The sequence below is a fragment of the Onychostruthus taczanowskii genome, unplaced genomic scaffold (assembly GCF_017590055.1).
Source record: "Onychostruthus taczanowskii isolate IOZ18803 unplaced genomic scaffold, ASM1759005v1 scaffold34, whole genome shotgun sequence".
Classification (NCBI taxonomy): Eukaryota; Metazoa; Chordata; class Aves; order Passeriformes; family Passeridae; genus Onychostruthus; species Onychostruthus taczanowskii.
In genome coordinates this window covers 1,745,651-1,773,055 of record NW_024500794.1, presented here as the reverse complement: position 1 = coordinate 1,773,055, position 27,405 = coordinate 1,745,651, and the positions used below count along the sequence as shown (strand labels likewise).

At 40.4% G+C, this 27,405-nt stretch overlaps 1 protein-coding gene across 3 annotated transcripts; it reads right to left on the bottom strand.

The window, feature by feature from the left end:
• Positions 1–820: 820 nt before the first annotated feature.
• On the bottom strand, positions 821–25,341 carry SPICE1 (spindle and centriole associated protein 1). 3 transcript variants are annotated; one of them, XM_041411099.1, is made up of 17 exons: positions 25,232–25,341; positions 24,720–24,767; positions 23,443–23,589; positions 19,483–19,585; positions 18,605–18,726; positions 16,994–17,079; positions 16,570–16,712; positions 16,196–16,336; positions 15,200–15,465; positions 11,860–11,991; positions 11,066–11,213; positions 9,369–9,593; positions 7,008–7,384; positions 5,542–5,713; positions 4,067–4,169; positions 3,664–3,742; positions 821–2,857 (listed from the first exon to the last, which is right to left on the bottom strand). In XM_041411099.1, exons 1-17 carry the CDS (start codon positions 25,316–25,318, stop codon positions 2,804–2,806), a joined length of 2,433 nt encoding a protein of 810 aa, XP_041267033.1. In that variant the 5' UTR covers positions 25,319–25,341; the 3' UTR covers positions 821–2,803. The 3 variants fall into 3 exon arrangements, with proteins under 3 accessions (XP_041267033.1, XP_041267034.1, XP_041267035.1); XM_041411100.1 differs by lacking the exons at positions 18,605–18,726; positions 19,483–19,585; XM_041411101.1 differs by lacking the exons at positions 18,605–18,726; positions 24,720–24,767; positions 25,232–25,341 and having other exon boundaries at positions 23,443–23,579.
• Positions 25,342–27,405: the final 2,064 nt, after the last annotated feature.

The following is a 27,405-nucleotide window of genomic DNA, read 5'->3' as shown; positions in this document are numbered from 1 at the left end:
TCACTGACTAACGTAAGGCTCACCATCATCACACATGGACTTGGCTTAACCCTGAAACAGCAAACAGGAAGTGGACAGGGCATGGAGATGTGCTAACACTGGAAAGACAGAAAGCAGCAAAAGATGTGTGGATCTCTCTTGTCCTTTGGATTTGCGACAGGGAACAAGAGTCTGAAGTGGTCAAGCATTATCCCTTTCAGCTGGCAGCAGCTCTTTGAAGACCAAAGCAGCTGCAGCCAAACCACCCAGTGACACAGGATTTGTGCAGACTTGTCCCTGCTTTGGCTTCTGACCAGACATTCCTGCTTTCCCCTCCTCCCTGAAGCTTTCCAGCCACCTGCTGCCACTTTCAGCTTTCTGCTGCTATATATATTCTTTTTAACCTCTCCTGAACCCTGCCTACATTTTCTGAAGGGAAGATGAAACTGGATTTTTTCCAAGGAGGCTTTTCTAAGGAAGCAAGTTCTTTGTGATGTCAGGCTATTAATCTTTTTTTAGCTTCCCTTCAGTCATATTTGAGAGAGGGAAGTGATCTGAAAGGCTCTAAGTTTCTACATGCAAAAGATCACAGTATCATTGAATACTCAAGAGTTGGAAGGGACCCACAAGGATCATTGAATTCCAACTCCTGGGCCTGCACAGGACAGCCCTAAGAACCACACCATGTACCCAAGAATATTGTCCAATCACTTCTTGAGCTCTGCCAGGCTTGGTGCTGTGACCACTTAATACTGATGCTGAGAAGACAAATGGAGTTGGTTTATTTTTATTGCCCTTCACTGCTGGGACAACGAGACAGAAGGATATTACAGTAGGGTATTTCACTTAGATACAGCCAGGAACAAAAACCTGGCCTTGCTGCAGGGCAGTGAGAGCAGGGACTTCACTTAGATGAGACTTAAGGTCTGAGGCCTGACCAAGCATACTTTTATGCATACATGTACACACAAAGAAATATAAAATCTGATTGCCTTCCACAGGTGTGCAGGATGACTAGTTCCCTGCAGGAGCAGATGTCAATCTCATGAGAGTCAGCCTTTTGTTTCAGACAGGTACAGGCCAGCCTGCTTATCAAGCAGCAAAGCTTGAGTTGGTGAGTCAAATTCTTGCAACAGCTGCAGTTTGTTTCTTGGTCTAGAACAGACAAAAAAACAACCCCCGCATAAAACGACACTGCCTCGAGCTTTACTAGCCTTCAGCATTCCAGCAAACACGCTTCCATGACATCCCAGGGGCAGCTCGTTTCTAACCACAGAACACTGTGTGACCCCAGCCTGAACCACAGGAAGGCACAGGCTGTGGAGGAGATGGTGGGAGGTGACTGGAGACATCTGGAGTGGAAGTGTCCCTCCCACCTAGAGACTTCCAAATTAAAGAAAATAGATGACTCCAAGGATTAATTCCAATCCTGTATTCTAAAAGGAGTTCTCATTAATTCCAGAGCATTTGTAGCAAACATTAGCAGAGGCAACAGCATTAACCTGTGGCACTATGGTTATGTAGTCCCATCCAATCTGTGGCACTGCTGTCTCTTCAGGAGTTGAGGGATTACTTCCAAGCAATTTTAACTGTTATTTCACAAAACACAGTTCTTCATTTCCCATTGGAAAAATAAATGATGGAAGCATCAATGAATATTTGAACAGATCCTCTTCCAAATCCCACTTTTTTATTTTCTAGATCTGTTTAGAAGAACCCTTCCTTTACAAAAAACAAAACAAACAAACAAACGGAGCATATTTTCTTAATTCTCCTATAACTGAACTGACTGAAAGGACAGAGGCTGGCTCCACTCTATCACTACCTTTAGGAGGAAATTTCACAGTTAAAAAAAAAAAAATCTGATTTTGATACTTGCAGCTATTTTCTTTGCCAGACTTGCATATTATTTTCATTTTATAGACCTCCATCATAAATGTTTTTGGCAAGGTTTACTACAAGATAAGGAACAGATAATGAAGCATTTCCTAATAGCCTTAAGTTTTATAGGTAATCATTGCTAATAAAATAATGACTACTTTAAAAAGTCAAATAAAACCAATACAAGAACCATGGCCATTAGAATATTATATAAAAACACAGCAAACCAGCTTAATGCAATTATATGTATCAGTTTTCTGTTATATCAAAGACCATATACTTTAGTACATAGCAAATAAATATTCTGATTTTAACTTCAAATAGTCACTTTATATTTACTATAAAATATTAAGTGAGATTTTTTAAAAGCAATCCTCCAGTCCAGATGCAATCTCTAACATGTTAACTGCACAGAAAGCACAATTTTTGGGAGCAACTGTAAACCACAGAAGGAATTAATTCCTTCTGATGCAAATACTTATCCATTAGAAACAGACTGGCTTCCTAATCTCTAGGTTCCTTTTCCATGCAGGGACCTTCCCTCATCTCAGTTCTTCCTGACATTTATTCCCCTTTCTTGTGCAAATATATGCTCCAGAAAGTTTCACAGGCAGTTTCTAAAACCTCCTGCCTTCAGCATACCTAACAGAGATATCAAGGTGCTCACTTGTAAAGCTGCAACCTGAGTTTACAATCTCATGAAAAATTTTTTTGGTGAAAAGGTGTAAGGTCACAGCAGTGTGTCCAGCCCAGAAACTCATTCCAGGGCTTCCTAGAGTGCTCTGTAGGACACAAATACAATATGCACATGGACCTTTCCACACTAATGGTACTGACATGAAAACACTTCAGAGTTAAACTGTACATCTGTAGAGAGAGATTGTGATTTATTTGTAGTTAAAAAAAAATATTTAAAAAGCACAGAACTTGAGCTCTGCTTCCTTTACATAACATGCATTGACAATGCAAACCATCCTTCTTCTTTTTGCTTTTCTACCTGTAAAAGAAGAAATCAGTTGAGATTAATATACAGTAAATTTCCCATAGACCTGTGTGTAAGGACTGTTGTCTGCCCTTAGCACCATGGAGGGAGTCACACCACCTACTTCAAGCCACACCTGCCTTAATAACTTCAAATTTCCCTTCTAGGGATGTATAGGTTGCTGTCAGGACAGCAAGTCCCAGACCCTAACTCTGTTCTCCTTATCAGTCCTAATTTAGGTTATTTTGTACGCCAGGAAATAGGTTATTAATATGTCCTCATGGTTGCTTTCAAGCCTATAAACAGCTCTTATGACTGGTTTATCAGTCTGTACCACTGCAGATCTCCCTTATGAAAGCATCTCACCACAGGCTATCCTTTTCTTTGCACATCAGAGTCAGAAATCTAGATTGGGGCCCTCTTTACATTTGGATTTATTCATCATTCAGCAACTGACTTGTGCAACAGCTGGGTAAGAGCTTGCTTGCCTCTTGACTGTGGCTCTACCAGTACATCATAATCAGGGCTTGAGATCCTCTGGAGCCACCAGGGAAAGACTTCCAAAGGTTTCCACAAAGATGCCACAGCACAAAAGGATTACTTATGAACAACTCTGTGGCAGAAAATAATGAATGTCACTAGTTCTCAGGTCTCTTCTTACCAATTGTCTGCAATCCAACCTGCCACTAACTGATGGATAATAGCCTTCAGGGATATTTGAAACAGGAAAGAGCTCACCTCCCTTCATCCATCTTATGATTATCTTTTCCCTTTTATGACAACATATTAAAATTTTCTGGCTGAAGATTTTTCAGTCTTACCTTTGGTCTTTGGCTGCCAGAAGTTAATTTGACACTTTCTGACATGGCACTTAAAGGTCTGCTAGAGTCGCCTACGGTCCTGGAAATATTCAAAATAAGATTTTAAAAGTGAAAAATGGAAGTGACTACTAGAATGTTATCTCTGATCCTGAGTTAGGACCTCTCATCAGCAGTCTTCAACAATACATGTCATCTGTCTTGTGCTAGATTGCACACATTTTAAATACAAACATAGGAAGTTGTGAAAAAGCTATTAGACCTTTGTCCCACTTGCAGAATTTAATGTGAGAAAGTAAGGGAAAATCCACAAAGCCAAAAAAACACATGGCAACCACTTTGTTGTGTTCAATTTCTACTGCATGGATAATTAAGACACCACAAATACGAAAGAGTGACCTTTTACCTTCTTATGCTGGTCATACTGGCATGGGGAACACTGACATCCTTGGAGCTGTCCACAGCCACTGCCAGGGGAACAGACACTTCAGCTGTCCTCCTTGCATTTTCTAGGTGACAAATAATTGCTTGATTCTGATGAGAACACAGCAACATTGCACAACATTCATTCTGTTTCACCGTTTTTTCCAGAGGCATCACAACCTCTTCCCAACCACACAGATATACAGACCAGAAATAAAACATCAGATTAAACATCAACTTCATACTCACTTTCTGAAAATGACTGACCATGAAAGCAGAGACTCAGAGCAACTACAGACAATGCTCACATATATAGAATGATTCTTCCACAGTTAAATTTTCTGTGTTTTTTGGCAATTACAGGCTTAGAGACTTCTGTTCTCTCACCTTTGTTGTTTTAGGATTTTACTTACCATGCTGAATTTATATTACAACAGCCAGACAAGCATTGAAAGTGTTATGAACTGACCCAGGAGTCGCTGCATAGGCACCTGCATGCAAATACCCACACATTGCTCCCTCCTCCCCCTTCTTCCTCTCTCTAAGTCCTTCCCCCTTTATACATCCTCTGTGGTTTCACAAGGGGAAAGGACAGGTGTCTCACACAGAGCACATGTACATGGTCACATGCAGTTCTGCTTGTAATGACAATAACTCCATGAAAAGATAAAGCAGCCCTGACCTCCTGCAAAGTAATTTTTTTATAGTTACAGATGGCAGCTAATCTATGAATCTTGAACCACCAAGTATATTCCCTGATCTACCTCTTTACACGACTCCAGTCATTCCTTTCTATTAGCACAGGCAGTAACTCAGCAAGACAGTCTGATGGAAAGAGTACCCAAAAGACAAAAACTAAAATGGGGTTGAGAATAGGATGACCACTCTGCCGTAAGTTTTAGAGGCCTGATGTAAGTACTTCAATCTTTTTCACCCAAGAGTCTGCACAAGGACTGATTAAAAAACACAGTGCTGACCACCAGAGATTATCACAGAATCAATTAAGTTGAAAAAGACAGAGATAATCGACTCCAACCTTTGAACAACACCTCGTCAAACAGACCAAGGCACTGTGTCACATCTAGTCTTTCCTTAAGCACTTCCAGGGATGGTGACTTCACCACCTCCCTGTGCAGTCCATTCCAATACCTAACAATCTGTGAAGAAGTTCCAACTAATGTCCAAATGTAGCACCTGTTCTTCAGACAAGAACAAAGCAAAGAACAGGTTTAACATGAAGCACAGTACTTGCAGCAGACTAATGACTAAGAAGAAAACTTTAGCAGAGGTCTAGCTGATGTATTTTTAGCTCTCTGAAGTAAGAGGTGTTTGTACCACACAGGCATTAACAGCAAGTGTAGTTCTGACCACAACCACTGATCCAGTAAGACAGGGACTCACCAAAGGAAAAAAACACTGTCTGACTAGTTTTTGTTTCTCCTGAAGCTAGGTACTTACCAGTGTAATTCAGGGATGGGGTTGGAACAGGAGACAGCATTGGAGGGACCATGTCAGCAGCAGCTGATTTCTGCTGGTCTATCAACTGCAACAGTTTATCCCGTGCTTCTGTACTCTGGCGATTCAGCTCCGCTATTCTTTCCTCCAAGCTCCTTGATACCATGAGATGACTCTACTCGGATAATGGGATAATTACTTCCAATGAAATATTTACAATTTTTACCCTAAAGGAGGGCATACAATATATTTCAACTACTTCTGTGCATTTTGTTTTCAAACTGAAAGGGAATATAATTATGTAGCACTTCTGTGAAAAATCTGATTTTGGCCCTTTTACTGTCCTGTATTTAAGTCCTCAACTAATTATTACAATATTTTATACTGGTCTTCCCTCAAGTAGGAAAAATACAGCTGTTGCCCATATAATATGGAAACAAAAAAAACTGCAAGCCCCCACCCAAAACCAAAAAAAAACACCAAAAAACCAAACCACCAAACCCAAATCAAACCAAACCAAAACCCAGCAATTAACTACATTTAAGAATATACTTAATCAGAGAGACACATATTCAGGAGGATGTGGGGAAGCAAAAGCAGGTTTCTAGTAGAAGAGTCTTGGAACTCATCTTAAAGCCAGGTTTTGATTTCTTTGACCTCTTCCCCTCCCTGTCACTAACTGCTTCCCAAAAACAACAAAAACAACACTTACTGTTTGCATCACCTTGTACAACCAAATGACTAAATACTACACAGCATAACCCAAAGTGGACAGTGACAACACTCTCAGCCTACATTTAAATGAAGAAATTAAAAATCTTCAGGATCCCTAATTTAACCAGCCACTGTGACAGAATAAAAGACAATAGCAAGGACAGGGATGTTTCTGTGATGTTAACTTCACTCACTGGGATCCTATTGAGTAACTGCTTAGTTGCAGGTTAATTTTTTTCCACTTAAACTGAAGCCTTCAAGGTCTCTCTTTCCCAAAATCTTTGTGATTTTCACAGAGGAGGACTGACAAGACAGACCCAACAAGCACATACACTATGATCAAACATTTGCAGAAGATGCACTTGCACTAACTTGAATCTCATCTGCTTTTGGGTCAGAGTAGCAGAGATGTATGACATGGCTCCAAATATGCATTTTACAAGCTTGACAGGAAGCTGTGGGTTGGTACAGTGCTTTCACTGCTAATAGTATCCAAACTGCAAGAGCTTGGATCACATTGCAACACCACCTCTTTTGCAGCACAGCCTTACAACCTTCTTCAGAACCCATGTACAACACAGGCCCAACATGAGAAACTACTGCTGATTTGCTTATGGACTACTAATAAAAATAACAAGTTTCCAAGCAAACAAATAGTAAGTGACAACATGAAAGACAAAAAAAGCACCAGTAAACTATGGGAAAGCAGATCAGCAGAAAGGAGATCCAGCCTTCCTTTCCTGTTAAATTCTGACCTGTCCTTGCGAAGAGTCTGGACTAGGATCTGCATTTTGTGTCAGGTCTGGCTGATGCAGACAATCACTTTTGTCTCCTCTGAATTTCCTCAGCTGAGCTTTAATTAGAGCATTCTGCCGTGTGAGCTCAGCTATCTGTCCCAGCAGATCACCACTTCGAAGGAACTCTTCAGCTGTGCTGTTTTTTCCAGCATCACCTGGGCAGGACAGATTGGTTTTCTCATGGGAACTCTCCAAGTCTTTGTCTGCAGAAGGAACTGGTTGCTTTCGAGAGATGGGGCAGTTCTCCTCAGTTGTGCTCTGTGTCCTCAGGGAGGAATGTAAGCTCCTTTCCTTGCATGGCTCTCTTTCAGTAGACTGGGAAATGGCTGCAAACTCTGCAAACACAAAATAAAGGAACAGTAAGGACAGTGACATGAGATCCTCACTGAGGAGACTAACAGCGACTTTATTGCATCAGGTTACTAATAATCAAGCAGGAATTTGAATTGTAACATCTGGCCTGAATGGTGTTATAGTACTGATTAAAATCACTCTATGCAATATCCTGCTGTAAGAACTCACTAGGTGAGTATTTCCTATTGCAAACAGTCTTACATTTAAATGATTTAGTTTGAGATTGACAAAGTAGTCACTAAGAAGATAAATTGTTTTAAATTTCTTAGCTGACAGACCATATAATATTTCTTAGTAGTCCTCCATCTTCCAAAATTCAGTTACCTTACCTAATAAACTGTTTTTGTTTCAGTTCTGATATTTACATTGGGTTATTAACAAAACTTTTAGGATACTGAAACAAAAAAATACAAGACTTTTGGCATGATAATAAACTAACTACTTAGCCCCTAAAGAGGAAGCACTGTGGCCAACAAAAGTAGTCAGGTATTTTTTTGTGGTCATCATCAGCAAAGAGATGACACACCACAGAGACACAACTACAGTGACAGCACTGTCTGCTGCTACATGCTAAGTCCAACTTGACTTTTGTGACCAAAACCAGATTTTCTGTGCTTCATACACCAAATGGCCCATTCCTTCACAAGCTTTAGTTTTTGCCTCTTGAGCAGAGATGAACACTTAAAAAATTACACTCAAGTGTGTTTTATGAAGCTATGAGCATAAAAAAACCATTCACTGAGTTTAACGTTTGTTGGACCACTTAGCATCAGTCTTAAGAGAGGAACAATATATTTTAGAGAAATCTTGGAATACAGTTCTGCATTGCTGTTTCAAATGACAGAAGACATCTGACAGTTCTCAACGGAACTGAAACCAGACATTGCCCTTTGTAGATCAAGACCTTTAGTTCATTTCCTCCAGACTGTTTATGTACCTCCTCACAGCACAGCAGCCCACCAAGTGGCTGAACCAGATAAAAACTTCCAATTGCCCAGCCAACTCCTTAAAAATCAAAAGGACTTTTGGTTATTTTTCTGACTTGGAAAAGGCGTACAAAACAACAGCTGAAAGGGAGGAAAAAGGAGGAAAACACCAAAACCCATTCCTGTACCCTCCTTCTTGTCAGCCACCATCAATCTGGCTGTGGATGTAATCATCTGCCTCTCAGCAAGGGTGTTATCCAGGGCCCTGGTATGTCCAGTGGGATGCATGTGTGTACAGTGACAACTGCAGCAGGAAACAGCTCAGTTTTAGAGCCACAGTGTGCTTCCTTCTGCTCACTTCAGTAAGGATAAATGAGAAACACCTTCCCTAATCACCCTGATGAACTTTCTTCCTCCCATGAAACAGAAATGAGCTATGGAGACTGAGACAAGACTGAGCTACCTGGTTATCTAGCAACACAATTTCACCCAAAATTTCATCAACCATTTCCTGTGTATTGAATGGGAACCTGGCTCCCACAGCTTCCAAAAACCCCTTTGTTGGGAAGATTGGCTCAAAGTCAAAGCACAGCCTACAGATATCCTGGTGTGTCTGCAACATTGCAGAAACAGAAGTTCCAGGCTTCAGTGGTCCCACCATTAAAGGTGATGGAGGCTGGATTACACCATCAGCAGATGGAAATGTGAAATTATGTGCTATAGGTCATCAACAAAGAGCTTCAGCAATCACACAGATAGTCAAAATGAGTACAGAATAAAAATGTCAGTCTGGATTGCCACTGGCAGGACTGCTGCCAGCAGATGGAAAACAGGAAGTGTAAAGGCTGTCTAGCAACAGGCATAGAAACAAAGGAAATGTATATCTGGGTGCAGCAGTAGGATATTCCAGCTATAGGGCCCATATGCCTAGGCATACAGATTAAAAATTTTCCATGGAAAATGCATCTTCACAGGTAGTGTGAGATTGAAACAGTAACACACAACACAGACTCCTAAGCCTACTGCAGTCAGATCTCACCATTCTGGAGGGAAGACAATTCCTGACTGCTTTTCTGCTGTGGTGGGGACAACAGCACAGCTGGCTGGAAGATGTGAGCTGGGAAGCTTCTACCAGGTCTCATATCACTTGAGGCACCTGGCCCTGGGTGAAATATGAAAGGAAGTTCTTCCTGTGGAAATTTCAGCATATTTTCCCTATTGCCTGCTTCAGGCCCGGGCTCAGAGTAGGTCAAATCAGGTTTTTCTAAAGAAAAAGACAAAGCAGGCATAAAAGTTAAATGAACAAAACAAACCAACCAAACCAAAAAAAAAAAAAAATAACAAAAACTACTTATAGTGAAATAGCAGTATAGGGAAAAATATCAATACCAACTCCTATGTTCAGACACCTGAAAAGAAAGACAGGAGTAGAATATGTTCTACACCTTTCTTCTGATGTCCAGGTACAGAAGTATTTCACTCAAGCAAATTATAAATCTTTACTGGCCATAAGAGCAAGAACAACTCTTACACATAGCCTCACAATTTCAGGACAACAGCATGAGATCTGTTAGTAGCTCATGCACAAGACTTAGAGATACATGACTTGAACAGGTATCTGAGCTGCATTTGGCAACATAGTCTTGAGAAAATCAGACTTATTTACTTGTCCTAATCCCCCATATTGTAAATTTGATGGCAACAATGCTGTCAGAAAACAATTCAAGGCTTTCTTGAGCTCTGCTCATCTTAACTATCATTTAATTCAAATGAAACGTCTCTTCAGTGAAAAAAAAAATTGTTTTTCCTTTAACTAGGAAAGTAAGGAAAAGATTTGAAAATTCTAGTGCTGCAGAATTGATGAATGTGAAGGTTTGGGTGTTAGGTTGGGGTTTTTTTTGAGGTGGGCTTTTCTGACTGTTTGGATTTTACATTTTGGGGGTAGTTTCCTTTTGTTTGCTTTTACATGGCCTGGATCTGGTAAAAAGGATCTGGTACGTGGCTTCTTCCGAAGAAGAAAATCCTTCCAGGAAGAAAGCTTTTAGCTACACAAAAATTGACAAAACCAACATTTAACTACATAATACAAGTAACTCTGAGAAATTTTGGGATTCACAAGAAGTTACTGACCTTGGGAGCAAAAGCAATCCATTTAAACAACTGACCAGGAAAGACAGCTGGGAGGAAACTCAGTGGTGAAAGGTGATTAACAGTCCACGGTGAATCCTGTTTGGTAAGTTTGGCCACCCATCTACTGGCTCAGCTTAGCCTGTCTCCATGTCACACATCACTCAGCTGGTCACTCTGCTCTCACGCAGAGCCACAGACACCAAGTGACACCTCTCTGACTGGGTGGCTCCGCGCCTCAGCTGCTGCAGTTCGGGCCAGCAGCGACCTCCAGTGTCCTCCTATGCAAGAGCCCATCTCAGACTGTCGGGCTGCTCAGCAACAGGAAGCTGAGATCCTGATTCTGTTGGGTTTGACTTCTTTGGGTTTCTGGGGTTCTTTTAGGAGCCTCAGAATGAAACTGACTTTGGATGTCACCTTAATGGGGGAAAGCTACTCTCCCCCTCCTTTGCTTGTGCTCACAGCAGAACCTATGGCCTGTGAATTTACAGAAGTGACATTCACGCTCTTTCAAGAGGAACTTGTGGCAGACATCTATTAAATACCAGATTTTCCATAGGGATAAACTAAAAACTCCTCTTTCCTCCTTCACACATTCATTGTACGCACCTTGGCTGTTTGCTGGGCCTCTGCTTGCAATTCCAAAATGTTTTGGACTTTGTTCTCTTTCAGGTTCTTCCAAAGGGAGGCCTTTAAATGCTTGTGTGAGACACATCAGCTTTTGATCTGTTACTGTCATGTATTGCTGAAGTTTCTTCTAAAGGAGGAAAAAAACCATATACAGAATTACAGGAATTTGTGTTCTACCAAAATAAATTAGAAAATTATATACTACAAGAAGTCCTGATAAGAAGTTTGGCCTCTTATTATTACTGCATGATTCTGTAGGATTCCAGTGAGGATTAAATATCATTGTCTCCATGTTTCTCATTTAGAAATCATTTGTTTTGCCTTTTCTTACTCATTACATTACTTCCTCTCTGAGATTTCTTAACTGCATCATTCCCAAAAGTAGCCACTGATCAAATCTACCTCCACTGGAAACTAAAAAAAGGAAAATGTAGTATTACATTTACTCATTGCTCCAGTAGTGTTAACAGTATAGAAGCGTGAAAGAAAACGCCTAAACTTTTAGATGGATAAAGTAAAGGTCAGTTTCACAGAATCAGCACTTTCTCAGACTTTGAAGTTAACTAAAGATAAACAAACAACTCTCCAAACATTTCATACCCATACCTGCTACTGTAATTCTTGGGCTCCACACTCAACTTTATCACTTTCTTTCTGTTTATGATTAAAGTCTCCAGAACATGAGACAATGCATCTCAGCCCATATTTGCAACAGAACTCAGAATTCTAATATGTAATCTGCTGATTGGTAAGAAGCAAGGGGGGCTCAGTACCTGCATAGTAATGTTTTCCTCCCTTACTTGAAGAACTTCAGCAGTCAGTGCATCAATCAGTTCTCTATGCTCATTCAACATCTCCTCCTGCTGCTGCCTCATCATTTCTTTCTCATGCAGCTGCATTTCAGCCTAAAAATAGAGAAAAAATTGAAAACTTACTATAAAGCAATACAGACTCATATTTGAAAACAGGAATGAGTCATTATGTCATCATAACATAACCGCTCTTCCCACTACTGCTGAACTTCATTACTTTTATGACAAAATCAAATTGTCTGGCCTTGAGAACTGTCAGAGAGGCTTAACTGTTTGTCTTTGATCCTCCAGGACACTGTAGGGAATCCCAGACATCCTTTTTCTTCTGCCTTTACAGCTTTTACAGGATGTGACTAAAAGCATTTTCTCTCTGCACAGATACAGCTTCTTAAGTCACTGAGTGCTCATGCAGGAATCAAATAATTCCAGGTGTGCTGATGCTTGTCAGTTTCCTCTGCTACTTGTGCCTAATCTTTAGTTTCCCTAATTCATTAATTAAGACAAATTTGACTAAGTGAAGGAGAACATTCTTGCTTTCTAATGCTTTCCATCAGAGGGGAAAAGTTCTAGAGGGTTTCAAAGTATGATAACCAAACAGCTCTGCATCCACATGAAATGAATGAAAAAATGAATATTTTTAGATTAACTCACAGATACTGCCACTAAACACAAAGGCAGGCAGATACACCTCCCTTAAATATATGGGAGGCAAACCATCCATTTTCTGTTTCCTTTCCAGCTGGAGAGAACAGGTTTTTTGGTATTGATCCAAGTGAAACATGCTGGCTCAGAAAATGGATAAAAAAACCTGTACCTGGTCCTGTACAGCACAAAAGAAGCACTTCTACCCTGGCAGCAGCAATGAAGCTTCTGATACCCAAGATCATCTGAATGAGCTACTGTATCTACTAATCCTACACAGCACTAACCTAGTCTTGGAGGAAAAGCTTCCCAGCATCTCTGTCTTACATTTAAGTATAGGGAAACCATCAGGGTAACATCTGTTCCTATCCTCAGGTAGGATTTAGGTCTGGTGTACACTGAAAGAAGTATTTTCATCCCAGCCCACTGCCAGGTATGGCTCTAATCACACGAGCTTGAACACTGCACCAGAACATGCAGCAGACAGGGAGAACAGAGCAGCACAGATTCAGGGAATATGCTCATACTCTTTTTGTCATGTGGGTCTGGCAAAGAAACAGCTTTCTTAGCAGAATGAGGGTGAGGAGGGAATGATTAATTCTAGCACTTGGAAGGTGATCTAAAAATTAGTTTAGAAACCAAGTCAGATTTATCCGTTTCCCTTTAAGAATTTCATATGCTTTTGCAAACATTTCAGAAGTTTCTTTTTTTCTAGCTCCTTCTATAGTCATTATTTCCTTCTTATAGGTGTTGGTTTGCTCATCATTTAATAAAAACACTTTCATGGAAGACTCCTGAATTCAAGTTTCTCTTCCTATTTTTGAGACTAAATTAGGCAGCATCCTTTATTGCAATCCTTCTGATTTTCTGCAGCAAAAGTGGAAGGGGAGGAAGAGAATCTCTCTAAAAGCTTTGAAACCTCATGAAGACTGGCTAGCTGACTGTTTAACTAAAATCAGGGGCTTTCTAAATATCCCCTGCAAAGTCATGCTCTTAAAAGCACTGCCAGTTATAATTCAGGCATTGGATGTCAGCTAACTCTGTTGGCTAGGCAAGACAGATGGTGCACACAAGCACTTGGTCTGTGTCTGGCATCACAGGGATCAGGTTTTATAAAACACTCAAGACAAGCTGGGCTTCTTCCCAGCAAATTCTCAAATTATAACTATAATTAAACCTCCCTGAAAAGGGAGAAAAGTCAGTTTAAAATATGAATGCAGTATCTATCCCAAGCAAGCTAATTAACCACATTATGCAGCTTGAGTGACTTCGTAATATTGCTTACTTAAGAATTTAGGTAGTAAATTTGTGTGTGTGGCAGACAATTATGCAAACAATCACTTCTGGAAGGATGGAATAGTAACAAGAAAAATCATGAGAATAGCTTTGGAAGATGTCTGAGGCTCAGGAATAACTAATTTCTGTAGAAAAATTAAAGACAATCTAAATAGGATTATAACTGCAATTACATTTATAAAACAAACTGGATGCTATTAAATGGATGTATTCCTAATAAACAGAAAACATTCTACTGAAATGCTAAGATCCTTCCTTATAACTGAAAAAGAACCAAATTTAATTCCCTTACAATTTTAACAAAAACCAAGCATTATTAACTTGTTTTAAAACACAAGACTTTCTCAGCTGACGTCCATCTTCTGATGGCAGCTGCTTTTCACTCTTGGATTAATTATTTACTATTTGCTTCCAGGATTTAATCGAAGTAAATTCTTCCATAGAGATTAAATACAGTGTAATGCAAGGATTATTATACATCTGGTAAGGAAAAACAATTTTAAAATAAGATGGGTTTCCCCCTTTCAGTTATTATACCCTTTGAAAAGGAATTAAAATTAGACAGTTCCACATTCATTAGAGATCTATTACCTTTGCTATGAAATAGAGCATTAGCATTTAGATAATATATTCTGCTGCATCCATTAAGAGTGCAGGAACTGTCATAATCTGGTTTAAAATGTCAAATAGACCAAATGATCTGTGAGGCACTGTTGCCTCTTGACAGCTCTGGGACACAGATGAACTAGAACATTTTTGTTTTTCCTTTTCTTTAAAAAAAAAAAAAAAAAAAAGCTTCTACATGGCACAAAGGTGATCTTTATGGAATTCCATTAATTCCCAGCGGTGCATTGTTACAGTGAGCACTTCAGGTCATTCCTGCTTAAGGTAAAGTTTCTGGGGAGTAAAAGAGGACTAAGGAATCCTGAAGGAAAATAGGGGATTTGGGTCCACTGCTCTGGTGACAACAGCATCATCTTTGGGAGGCAAAGGAAGAAAATAAATTTGCAAAAAATGCTGTAGTTATTACCCTGCTCAACAAAGAGTATATGTAAATTATTTCAATTTCAATTATTTCAATTAAAATTATTTCAATTGGTATTTTCTGCCCTTAGACACTGAGAGACTTTCACTGCAGTCAACTCCTCCATCTTCACTAGGGATACCAATTCCTAACAAACCAGTTCCTGACAAACCAAAAGTTTTAACTCCTAATTGCATGCAAACCTAGTAATAAGCAATGATAATCAGAGTTCAATGTAAAATGCTTGGAAGCCAGAAAAAACCAAAGTTATTTTACATCTGTAAAATAACTTCACACTCTTTTTCATTCAGTCTCCAGGGGCAGTTCTAAGTCTCTCACCTCCTTGAGGTAGCGCATCAAGCGACAGAGAGCGTTCACCAGTGACAGAGTAAACCCAGACAGGCCTTCACTCCTCTCTTTTTTTGGGACCTCACGACCTGTACATCGCTCATATTCCTCCAGTTCATGCTCTACTTCCTGGATCATGTGGCTGAGAACATCCAGGCTGGGCCTGTTGTCCCTCTGAAGGTCAACCTGGATTAAATTAGCTGGAGAATCACCTCTCTTCTGTCTTGCAGAGTCCTGTGCAGCTTGCTTTCTTTTCACTGAAGGAGAAGAAAACGGGGTCATTGGAATTTCAACTTTGTATAGAGATCTTCGCAGTACCAATGAAATTGCATTGTTTATTGAAGTAAATCAAAGGAAATGCCCTCTCTTGCCATAAGATGAAACAGACCATCAAAGCATGATCCCCAGTTATTCCAGCTATTTTCAGATCCTAAAAACCACGTTTTTTGCTGCCACAGTAGTATCTCTCAAGCACAACTGTTTGGTGCTTTCATCTTGGATACACCTGTTTGTACTTTTCTCCTTTCCAGTTAAATGCATGGAAATAGTTTGCTAATGAAAAACATCAGCTGCTTTCTCATACTCAGTAAGCAACTCTCCTTTCATGTTACAGCTTGCAACTGATGCCAGTCCCCTCATACAAACACGTAGAATATGGAGAATGAAATGCATCCTTAATCTGTGCAGCACAGAACACAAATCTGGATCAGAACTAGAGAAGTCCTGCACAGGAGAGGACTCCATGGGCAGCAAGGTAATGGGCAGCACCAAAGGGCCATTTTTACAGTTCCCAAATTCCCATGGACTCGGCTTTGCCAATGAACGTGCAGAATAGAGGGAAAATAGACTAGACAAGGAGCTGTGGAACTGCCCCATCAAACTTTGGTATTAGCCCTGCAATGGCTCTCAAAAATCCCTTCCAACCCACATTCTCTTACAACATTAAGGACCTTGGACAAAGGGTATTTTATTTTTAAAATACTTAACTCTTTGCTGCAATTTGCTTTTGTTTCCTTGAATTTGGGTTCAGCACTTGTCTCACAGTGTCAATGGAGTCTACAGACTCTTCTTCATCTTCATTCCGGAGTCTTGAATGGGTTCTCTTGATTACACTGGTAGCATTGAGGGCTGATTTAAACATAAAACAAAGAAAAAAAAAGCACATGTGAAATATTTGAGGCATGTCCTTAACAGCAGTTTGTTCTGGAGTAATTTTATGATAAGAAATGGCTTTTTAGTATAAAAATACATCTGAGCCAAACTAGCATACACTTCTGTCTCAGACCCCCACCCAGGAAAGGAACTCCAGATAGGATCCTATGAACAGCCCAACAACCTTGCTGTGATTTGGCAAACCCAACCTGACGGATCCAATGAAGGGGAAACAGTTGCTGGAGTTCGAGGCACATTTGGTTCCTGTGATAAGGTGGTTTTTCTCACATCCTTCTCAACCCACAACGGAGAATTCACCAAGGAATTTTCTTTTCTCAACAACCGAAGTAGCCTACATTGAAAACAAGAATAACAGTGAACTGTAACAGGACAATGGCATGATTCCAGATTATCTGTCTTGACAGAGCTCCTAAAATTATCTGCAATTGCTCAGGTGAGCTCCCTACTCACTTTCATTCCCAGCCTCAATGTTACACCAGGCCCTTCCCTGGAATTCTGAGATCAGGAAAGGAGGGCAAGGGGAAACAGAAGAACTTAACTATACCATTCAACACGCTTTTAACTCCACCTGTTTCCAGTGTCAAGGAGGTGGAAACCTGTATTTGTACTGACCTGTCAGAATTGATGCTGGATTTGAAACCCAAAACATTATGTTGTCCATCTTCTGATAATGCTTCCTCCTCCTCTTCATTAAGAGCCTTCTCAAGAGACAACAAAGAAAACAAACCAAAATTCAGAAGAAGTTAAAGACCAATTTAATGGAATTGTTTCAAGAAAAAAAATAAAAGCATTTGTTTTAGTCTCACCGCCAAAACATACTTAAAATAAAAATACCACACAGAAAAAAAACCCCAAATCCACACCCCTTTGTAGGAAGTTCTGGAGGACTTTAGTACCTCAGAAACACTGATACTGACAATTGTCTCAAAATAACACAGCAAGTGACTAACTAAATAACCAGTATTTTCCTCATATGATTTATATTAAATATGAAAACCCATGCAAACTAGAGGATAAAATAAAAGCTGTTAAGGATGTACCAAAACAGAAATATAGCAGGCAAAATATCGAAAAGCAACCCGAATCCATACCATTTGTAACATTTCAGTCATTTGACACCACAAGCTAAACAACTTCATTGTGAGATCTGCAAAACTACATTTATAGCCTGCGTGTAAAATGCAACCAGAACAAAATACAATCCTATGTACTACTACAATTATAGCTAAATTCAAACAATCAAATTTGGAATTAGGGTTCCTCAAACTACCAGGTTTCTGAGCTGCTGAGTAAGTTTCACCAGATAGCCTTTAACTGTGAGTTTTGTAGGCACATAAGAACTCACAGAATCTTGGCACACAATCAATATGTGTTTCTTTTAAAAATTTCAGCTGAATATCCTGAGGCCTGCATCTAGTGGCACAGCTTACAAAGGTACACTCCTCATTAAAAAAACGGAAAAACAAATGCCACACCAAAATACCTAACACAGAAGTACCACAACTCAGATTACAGATATTTCTGAAAGATAGTAGGAAATGGAAGTAGAGGGCCATGGGAGATGACACCATCACTTTTGCTCCCAACAGCCTGTTTGGTCTTCATCAGAAGGAAGTTTTCTGGGAGCACCACATGCCTGCTCTCAAACCCCAGTGAGCATTCCTAGTACAATATGTTATTAAAAGAAAACACAGCACAAAGGCAAACTAAATTAAATTTTAGACTATTAAAAATTGTTTACAACAAATCTGAATAAATATAAAACAATGCAAAATATTAAAAGTTAAACTTGTAGGAGTCATCAAGGCCATGGAGTGAATTGGGATACAAATGGCTGTGTCCCCATATAGGCAGACATAACAGGTAAATCAGAGACATATTCTGAAATGTGGCAATTAGTTAAGTGACACAAAAGTTCTTCTCTTAGACTGTAATCACATTGTACTCTGAGAATTCCAGAATTTAAAAGGGAGGGCACGCTAATGTGAGAGAGCTTCTACAACAAAATGATGTTTGTTTCTCATATTTGAGAGTTAAAACAAAAAATCATGATTCCCAGAAGTCTCACAAAAGAAACTCACCTCTGTTTAATCTTGTCTTCTATGAATGTTATCAACAAAAACCAATTAAGTTCTGCTTGGAAATTCTTATCTTTGAATAGTCTAATTTTGTGCAAACAAAAAAGCCACAGGATTTGTATGCATGGAACAAAACATACATTACCTGGGAATCCATGACAGATTCACTAAGGATGGAAAGCTGACTGGGAGGATGACTTTTTTGTACAATGGGTCCTTGAGATGGTTCTAGGTCACAGTTAGGAGCCATTGTTACATTAGGAAAACCTAGAGGAATTAAACAACACAGGGAAGAACACAGAGGGCTTGGTCTGTACTTATGCTGCAGGACTTTGTACTGAAAATCAAGCTTCTTTTCTTCACAAAAAAATTGTCACAGGGATGTCACTTTAAACAACAACCAAAGACTGACCATAGGGTTAATTTAATACGCTGGGCCACATGCCCAGCTTTTATCCTTCCCACCTGCATAAATTCACTTGTGCAGAAGCAGCTTGCAGGATCAAAGTCACCAGGAACAAAAGAGAATGGCAGCCTACAGAGAAAAATCCCTAGGTTTAAGATTTCATATACAAATAGTCTGCCTTCCAGCAGCACAAGGATCCACAAGCCAAATTAGGAAAAGGAAAAGCTGATATTGCTGATAAATCTTCAACCATATCCAAGAGTAAAGAGTGAGCTCATGCAGCAATGAGAATCAGAACCATTGCAGCAGCTCAAACTGCAGCTCTGCACAGGCCAGTAGCTTGGCTGTGAAATGGTGAGCTTGGAGGTGTTTCAGAGCATGCATTGTGAAATTCCACAGTGGACCAATAGCGTGGAATAACCAGCCATCAGTCACTCTCCCCTGCCATGGGAGTGATAGCCTCACCTGTGTTCCATCCAACATGAACAGGATCAATCACACCACGTCAGACAATGAGATGAAAGCCGTTAAAAAGAACGCTCTGCAAAGCAAGACTATTCATGGAAAGCAAGGAGATCATCTTAAAAGGGCTACCACACATAGATGAGATGTTCTACCTGTTCGTGTGCGAGGAGCATCCTCAAGCAAGTCTTTTGCCACAGCCATAACCTGACCAGATCGTTCCAGTACATCTTGGAAATGGTACTGATCAGACAGAATCTGAAAGCACAGTGTGTAAGGAAACTTTACACTGAGCAGACTGATTACTTTCTTTTTTCCCCCCCGGGATTGTTCCTATAAACAGTTACCAAGAGAATAGCCAACAAGAGAACGTTTGCAAAGTTGGTATTGTGCAATTAGATCCTAAATAAGATAGACCAGAACACCATACTTCATTTAGAGTAACTAGAATTCACACTGTTTTTCTGAAAAATTAAACAGTTATTACTTCTGAGACCCCCATCAGCACTGACTCTCTTTAGAACAAATCCTTTCACTCCCCCTTCTCCTTCCAGCCTGACACAAGAAGCTCGGTATTTATGACATGCTCATCAAAAAAAAAGGTCATATATAGCAATTAAAAAAAAAAAAAGCTCAAATCGTTTGATCTCAATGTGAAGTCATAGAACACTTACCTACATCTGACACCCAAAACATGTACTATTTGATATTCAAATCAACTCAAGCAGACTTGTTTCACTCAGTCTTGCCTCCTGAAAATCCTACCGAAAACTTAAGCCACATACCACCAGAAGTTCCAACAGAGGTAAACACAGCTAACTACATCTGGCATCAGAAGATATTTTGGGAATCTCCAGAAGATACAGCTTCTGTACTCAAATTCTCTCTCCCAAAGTCTCTCCCTAGTATTTGAAGTCCATCACAACAGGTTCCTCCTAAGGAAGGATGTCTTGGAGTGCAAAGCAAGAAGCATCCAGTTACCACGAGCCAAACGGAGCTGACTGGGGATGGGGCTTTGTGAGCAGAGCACAGTTTAAAGCTCCTCACTGATGCCTGGCTCCATTCAAAAGCTGGAAATCAAAAACTAGTAAAATTATATCCCACAACCTGGAGAGAAAGTAGATATTCTTAAAAACTTGAGAGGAGGTATGTAAGTGACCACCTTCATCATGGTTCATCAAACTGATACAGAGACTGCGAGTACTTCAAAGACCTCACAGAAAAGGCCCATGTATGCCCTCCTACTCAAAATTTGAAAACTGACTGACAATTTTTGCTCCTCCAGGAATCATAAGAAACTGTTTTGAAATGGTTTCACAGTACTCTATGCTGTTATCTCCACAGAGCTCTTTTCAATGTCCATTGGTAACTTTGCTGGCTTACATTTAGCCTCATACAAAAAATTCTAGGCAATGGCATTTCACTTGCTTTTCCTCAACACCCTATTTTACTACATGCTTTGTTATGTCAAAGTAATCCTACATATCTGAGTTTCATGTTTTTCTAGTCTATTGAGCTTGCACTGCAGTAAATTAGACTGCTCATAGTAATTCTCATAGCAAGTCAGTGAATATTCATCTTTCAAGCGCTTCACAGATATAATTTTTCAGACCACTGTTCAATTTCCACATCTGATACAAGCTAAATCTAGTCTTTCCATCTGACATCAAAACAATGCAGGTTTTTAGATAAAGTTATTATACCAGATGGGCAAAAGAAAAAAATTATGGAAAGGAAAAAAGGAAAAAAGTTTATATGACTAATTTCCTGAAGATAATTAAAATTAGAGTGATGTGTGTAATCAGACAAAAACTATCCTGATTAGTTTGTTTTTAGCCTCCTCACTAGATCTTTTTTGGCATCAGCAGGTTCCTAAGCTCTACCCTCCTGCTGAATACATCATGAACATTTTTAGATCATTGCTCCCAAGGTAGATTAGCTCACATTTGCTTGTGATGAGTAGAAAAAGTGGTATCATCTTGTAACCCCTTTAGGCCCATTTACATGCCCTGGACAAATTCACTGAGCAGTGTGCTCTGTCCCAGTTTAGTATCACCTACAAATTTCATTAAATATCACCTTCCCTCGTGTTTCAGACTGGTATCAAAGCAAATAAACTGGACTTATCCTAAAATCTCTCCACTACAGTAATCCATTTACTTCTACTCTTTGGTGCAATGCACTAACATTATTTCATAAATAAGTTGCTGCAGGACCAATCTGTGTGGTACCTACAAATTGACAGTCCTAAGTTTCAGAGTAAACTCATTATCTTTTCATTCAGATTTTTAGGCAGATGAACCCCCAAAATATTAAAATTTTGCTTATCTATTTTGTAACTCTTTTGTAATATCTGTCTGTTCAACACACAACTACAGGAGAAACAACACTAATAGCAGCACCTTCTCAGCTTTTGTCTCCAAGTCTTTTGCAGTTGAGCAGGACTCAAGAGACTTAGAAAGTTACACTCACAGCACTAAAAGATCACCAAGGTAACAGACAAGGAAACAATTCTCAGTGGTTGTGCTCTACTGCGAGACACAGTCTCCACGGTTACTCTGAACAACAGGACCTGGCAATCAACAAGATTTAAGTTAGGGAGAGGTGAAAACGGTAGCTCTTCCCTTTTTATTTTGTTATTCTGTTTTGCTTTTGTCTCTGTGTTTCTATCTGTTTCACCTTCCTTGGCATAATTTCCTTTTGTCTTCCTTTTCACTGATTCAGAAGTAAACACAAAGTAAACTGAATAAAATAACCTCTTAACTATAAAGGGGAAAACCACTCAGGAGGATGTGAGATTTCTAATTTTCATTAGAAACAGCAACAAATATAGAAGACTATTTCCTAAACATGAGTTTCACATCTGCAAAAGAATGAAGTCACATAATAGGTAGCCCAGCCAAATATCAGAAAATATGGTCTAATCTACCTTTTGTGACATGTCACTTATTTCTGCATGGAAGTATTATTGAAACTAGGCTGCCTTAGGGAAAGTCATGTAGAGGTTCACAGTGTTTTTTGAATACTGTACTGAAATATACTTGGCAGAAAAGTACCAAAGTAACAACAGTCCAAGTCTGAGGCTTAATTAGCAAAAAATATCCATAATACAAAAATTCTACTGTGATTGCAGAGAAACAGGGTTCAAATAGAAAACTAGGTGGTGATCTTCAATTCTAAGTACTTCTATTTGTTTGTCTATGCTTGAATGTTCTCAGAGATCAGAAAGTGACTTCTGAAAAACCACAAAAGACAAAACAATGAAGATTGTGATGGTTAGTCCACCGAACACTTACAGAACTAGCAGATCATGCTTATTTTGACTGCTAAGTGAACACTGTTCATCATCATTCTTTACAAGCATGAACAATTCTCAGTGAGTACAGAGGTCTGAAAGCCAATTTTCAGGTTAGTTTTTGTAACACCTGGCAAGAAGTGACCTGCCATGTGAAAAAGGAGATCTACCACCACTTTCCAGTGACAGCTACTCTCTCTGTTAACTAGGCTTAGGTTTACTGCTACAGTTCAATACTCAAAAGCAAATTCAATAATATATTTACAGTCAGGGTGCTTTAGAATGCTGAGAACAAGCTTTTCAATCCTCTGATGACAAGCTTGTCAGCCACAGCTCATCAATCTTTGTTGTGTCAATTTTCCTCCCTTAACTTCTTGACTCACCCTTTCAGCCCCCTTGACACTGCACTTTCTCTGTTTAAATAAACAATGTTCCCCTCTGACAGAGAAATGTTCATGTTTGCATCAAAGAAAAATGCCAGACATGAGGAAGAAAAGGCAAGCTGGCAATAAGAACCCAAAGAACACACATCCTTTTTACAACAGCTGAACTCTGCAAACCGTTCCTGTTCAGATGAAAAGAGGCCTGCAGAATTACAGAGGGCATAGCCAGGCAGCCTGGGTCAAATGTGCAATTCTGTGTAACAGCTGGTTTGTCAGTCTACTCCAATCACTGCACGCATGCAGCACACACAGCATGTGCATGTGTGGGATCTAGTTATCAACAAGAGGAGCAATTGTGGCTTCCATGAGCACGAGCGGTTTTCCAGGAGTGCTGCAGATCACCCGCAGCAGGCTGCAAGTGCAAATTTAGCTCTCACCTCACGCATCAGAGCCAATTTCCTTTTCGCCAAGGAATCTGCATCCAGTTGTCTTTGCTTCTTCCATTTTCTGTTCAGTGCTTTCTCTTGGAGCTCCAGATGTGCCAACGCTTTGTTTTTCGATTTGTGTATTTCACGGCGGCGGAGCTACAGAAACATAAAAGAAATCATTTCAAAAATCAATCTTAAGCAAAATATGCAAAGCTAACAAGCTCTTCTTGATTTTATCTTTCATGCACTGAACATTATTTATGTTAACATCACAGCAGTGTCAATGACAACCTCATAAACATCCACAAGTGTAAAATGCCATCAGTATTGCCATCCAAATTTAAAGCAGTACCAAAGATGAATGGGGAAAATCTGAATTTCTGTCTGCCCTACACCACTGACTTGGCAAGAGTTTTCTCAGCTGTAAAGGGAAGCAAAACCCAAACACTAACACCTGTAAGGTGCATAAAGACATAATGCATTTTCCTGATTTAACGTTGCCAGTCATCAGACACAGTCTCCCTTCTTCTAACTATTAGATTACATTAAAAATATATAGTTTAAATACAAATTAAAGAAATTAAATGTGTGAGGTGCTTGCTAAAGCCTCTAGAAGCTATCAAGGCAAACACTTGTAGAATCAAGTCTTTCTCTGCTACTGTGACTATCCATCCTGACAAACCTGTCAAAACTTATAATCCATACTGCCTCTTCCATCCTGGTAATTAGTGCTATCAGGAAAATGTAAATACACATCTAAATACATGTAAATACAATGTAATTAAATACATGTAAATACACATTATCTGTTTATTGCAAAGAATTCACATACTTTGCAATCAACAGGTCATTCAGTATAAAGAAATTGTGTTAAATTGTTCAAATGAAAATTGAGTATTTTGAGAATTAGAGAGGTTCCTCAGACAAAGCACATCTTTTAGTCCTTCCCAGCAGAAGTAAGACCTTCAACTAATCCGCTGACCTTTCAAGTATTTATGTTTTTTATGCTTTTATGATGGCATGCAATTTATTGAAATAAAAACCGCAGCCATTGCTTTCCAGTGGGAACAGGAAACTGAAGAACACCAACTGCTGGACCTGGGGATGCTCAGTATCATAAACAAAAGAACTAGCACTAAGGAGACAACATGTTCAGAAGCTTGAAAAAGAGATTAAACATTGGCAGAAAACATCCCCGTAAGCACGGTAAGCACTTTTTATGTCAGACAACCAGCTAAACGGGTTGCCACAGGGACAGAGCAAGCAGCGACTGCTATTAAACTTACAATATCCTCAGGAGTTGCACGGTGCACTGTCAAATCATGGACGGTACTCTGCGAACAGGAACCAGGGAACACGTCAAGAACTGCAACTGAGGGCAAACTTTTTTTTTTTTGTTTGTTTGTTTTTTAAAAAGTTTTATTTAAAAAAACCCAAAACCACAAACAACTTTTAAACTGCAGTATAATTAGCCTAACACTACACTGCCGTGCACTTTCATGGCGCTACAAGAACGTTGCACCCTCGGCGAGGCAGCCGCCAGGAACGAGACCTGCACCAAAGCTGATCGCGCTCTTTCCCCAGGACACGCAGGAGGCCTGGCCTCTGCCAGGGCCAGGGAAACCAGAGGGGCCGTGTCCCCCTCGCACACGCCGTGTCTGCCCGCCCGAACCCTCACGCAACCCGGGCGTTTCCAAGGCGCAGCCCCTGCGGAAGGCGGTGGCTCCCCCAGCCGCGGGCACGGAGGCTCCCGGGCCTTTTTCCCAGCGGAAGCCGCCCGGCAGCGGGGAGCACTTACATCCCAGTCCCGCTTGGCCGCCGCCGCCGCCTTTCTGGGGCCCTTCCTGCCGGCGGTGCGGGGCCGCGGCCCGCGGAGCAGCGACATCGCGGCCGCGGGAAGGGGCGGGAGCGAGGCCGCCCACGGCACCGGCTTTGCTCGGCCCGCCCTGAGGGGAGGGGCGGAGCGCGGCCTTCTGCGCCCGCCTCCTTCTCCTCCTCTTCCTCCTCCTCCCGGGCCGGGGTCCCGGCGTTGGAATGGCAAGGCGGCTCCTGTGCCCCTTGGTCTTTCTGTGAGGGAGCAGCCTCTGCCCTCACCCTCCCTGAGGGCTGCAGAGGACACCCCCCGCCGCCTCCCTTAAGTAGAGCAGTGCCCTGGCCGCTCCAGCCCACTCCACGGGACCTGCTCCTGGCGTTGTCACTGGTCTTCCATCTCACCTCGCCCTAATTTTTCTACTCGTTCACTTCACTGTTATCCCTCCTTGGCGCAAATACCCTCCAGAGATATCTCTCAGTGTCCCTCTGAGGAAGCCTTGGAAATTTCCCCGCGTGAAAATATATTTCAGATGCTGTTACAGGTGGTTCAGAGCAGAATGTCACACAAACCATGAAATTAAGGTGATACGAAATTAAAGAGTGGCCCTTGTTTAATTTAACAAACAGATCTCGTTAGCTGTGCCACCGAGGAAGGGTGTACCTCGGTAGCCACAAGGAATTTCTGGTTTCCATAAAGCAACTGGTGGTTCTGAAATGAGTCATTGAGCTTACAGATGGGTGCAATATATTCCCTACAGATTTACCCCATTATATGCCACAGATCATCCACTTCCCTCCACACAGGTGAAGACATGATGTAATTACTCCAAAAGGCTACAGTTAACATTTTGTATTACAAAATTATTATGTGAACATAATATTTTGTCTGTGGGAGGTGGAAAGTGAAGACATAAGGTTTGTCAGCTTTTTATTCAAAACTTTTCCCACTTCCCCAAGATTTCCTGGTGCTTAGGATCCCCATCAATGCAATTCTGGCTTTACCAGCATCACTGTAAAAAGATTCATGTGGAGGTGCAGATGGTAGTGGTTAATGTATTGAGGGAAGGAATTGTATTACATGTTGATACAAGGAGAAGATGGAAAGCACAAGGGGAGTAAAAAGCATTTGAGAAATACTTTCAGCAATTGCATCTAATGAAGTGCTGCAAATGTGGAGGTTGCACCTTGAAACCTTCAGTTTGCATCTAGACACTCAACATAGGTACCATGTGCACCTGAAAGTGATCGTCAGAGTTCAGCCTGTGGGAAGAGAAATCCGTGCAAGGTAATTCATTAATCTGTGTTGGTCTGAAAACATGGAAGTCAAAAGAATAAATCAAGGGCACATCTGGACTTCTCTCTTAACATGGCTTTAAATTGTCTTGAAGAACAAGGCCTACTGAAGAAAAAAACAATAAAGGCGTAATTGCATCATTACATTGTCTATTTTGAAACCTCTTTAACCTCTCTGCTATTATTAATTCCAATCAAATACAAATGTTAAATACCTAATACAAGCAAATCTGATACAAGCCAGAGACAATTCTCATTCAAGCAGCGTATTCTCAGCCCACATATAAGAAAGGTCGGAGCAGGTTCTATCAGACATCTTTAAAGCCTGTCTACATTTCACTTCTCATTATTCTTCACACTGCATTTTCAGCAGAGTCTGAAAATGTGGCATTATCTCTGCAGAAGCCAGCTGAGCATCTATAGCATCTATTAACTCACAGATGAACTTACGTAAGACAGAGACTACATATGCAAACAGTAATTTTAAATCATCAGGTTTCCAAACAATTTGGTTTGTTACACATTTATGCCATTTCTCTTTCTAAGTTACTAAGATTTAGGGAATTCCTGTGTGATATCCTCTATCCTGAATATTTTTGCAGCCATGGTTACCAGGGGAAATGTAGTTTCTTTACTGCTTTGGAATTTTTTTTTTGTTTTTTGTTCCCAACAGCAATGAGATGTTTTGCTTTTGTGCTACAGAGAAAAAAAATCAACAAAAACCTCAAAACCACACTCTTGTGGGCCTCTCATCCAGCACAGTTCTCCTTCCCTTGAGACACTCACAACCCTGGGCTTTATTTATACTGGAAAAATGGGTCCTTTTACGAAATACATGCCCTCCTCACAGCCAGAGACAAGGGCCCC

Coding starts and splice junctions, on each gene's coding strand:
- SPICE1 (XM_041411099.1), bottom strand. CDS start 25,318: ATGTCGCTGCTCCGCGGGCCGCGGCCCCGCACCGCCGGCAGGAAGGGC. Junction 18,727..19,482: donor TGCTCCTCGCACACGAACAG/GTAGAACATCTC, acceptor TAATTCCTCTAG/GTTTTCCTAATGTAACAATG. Junction 11,992..15,199: donor TGATGCGCTACCTCAAGGAG/GTGAGAGACTTA, acceptor CTCTATTTTTAG/GCTGAAATGCAGCTGCATGA.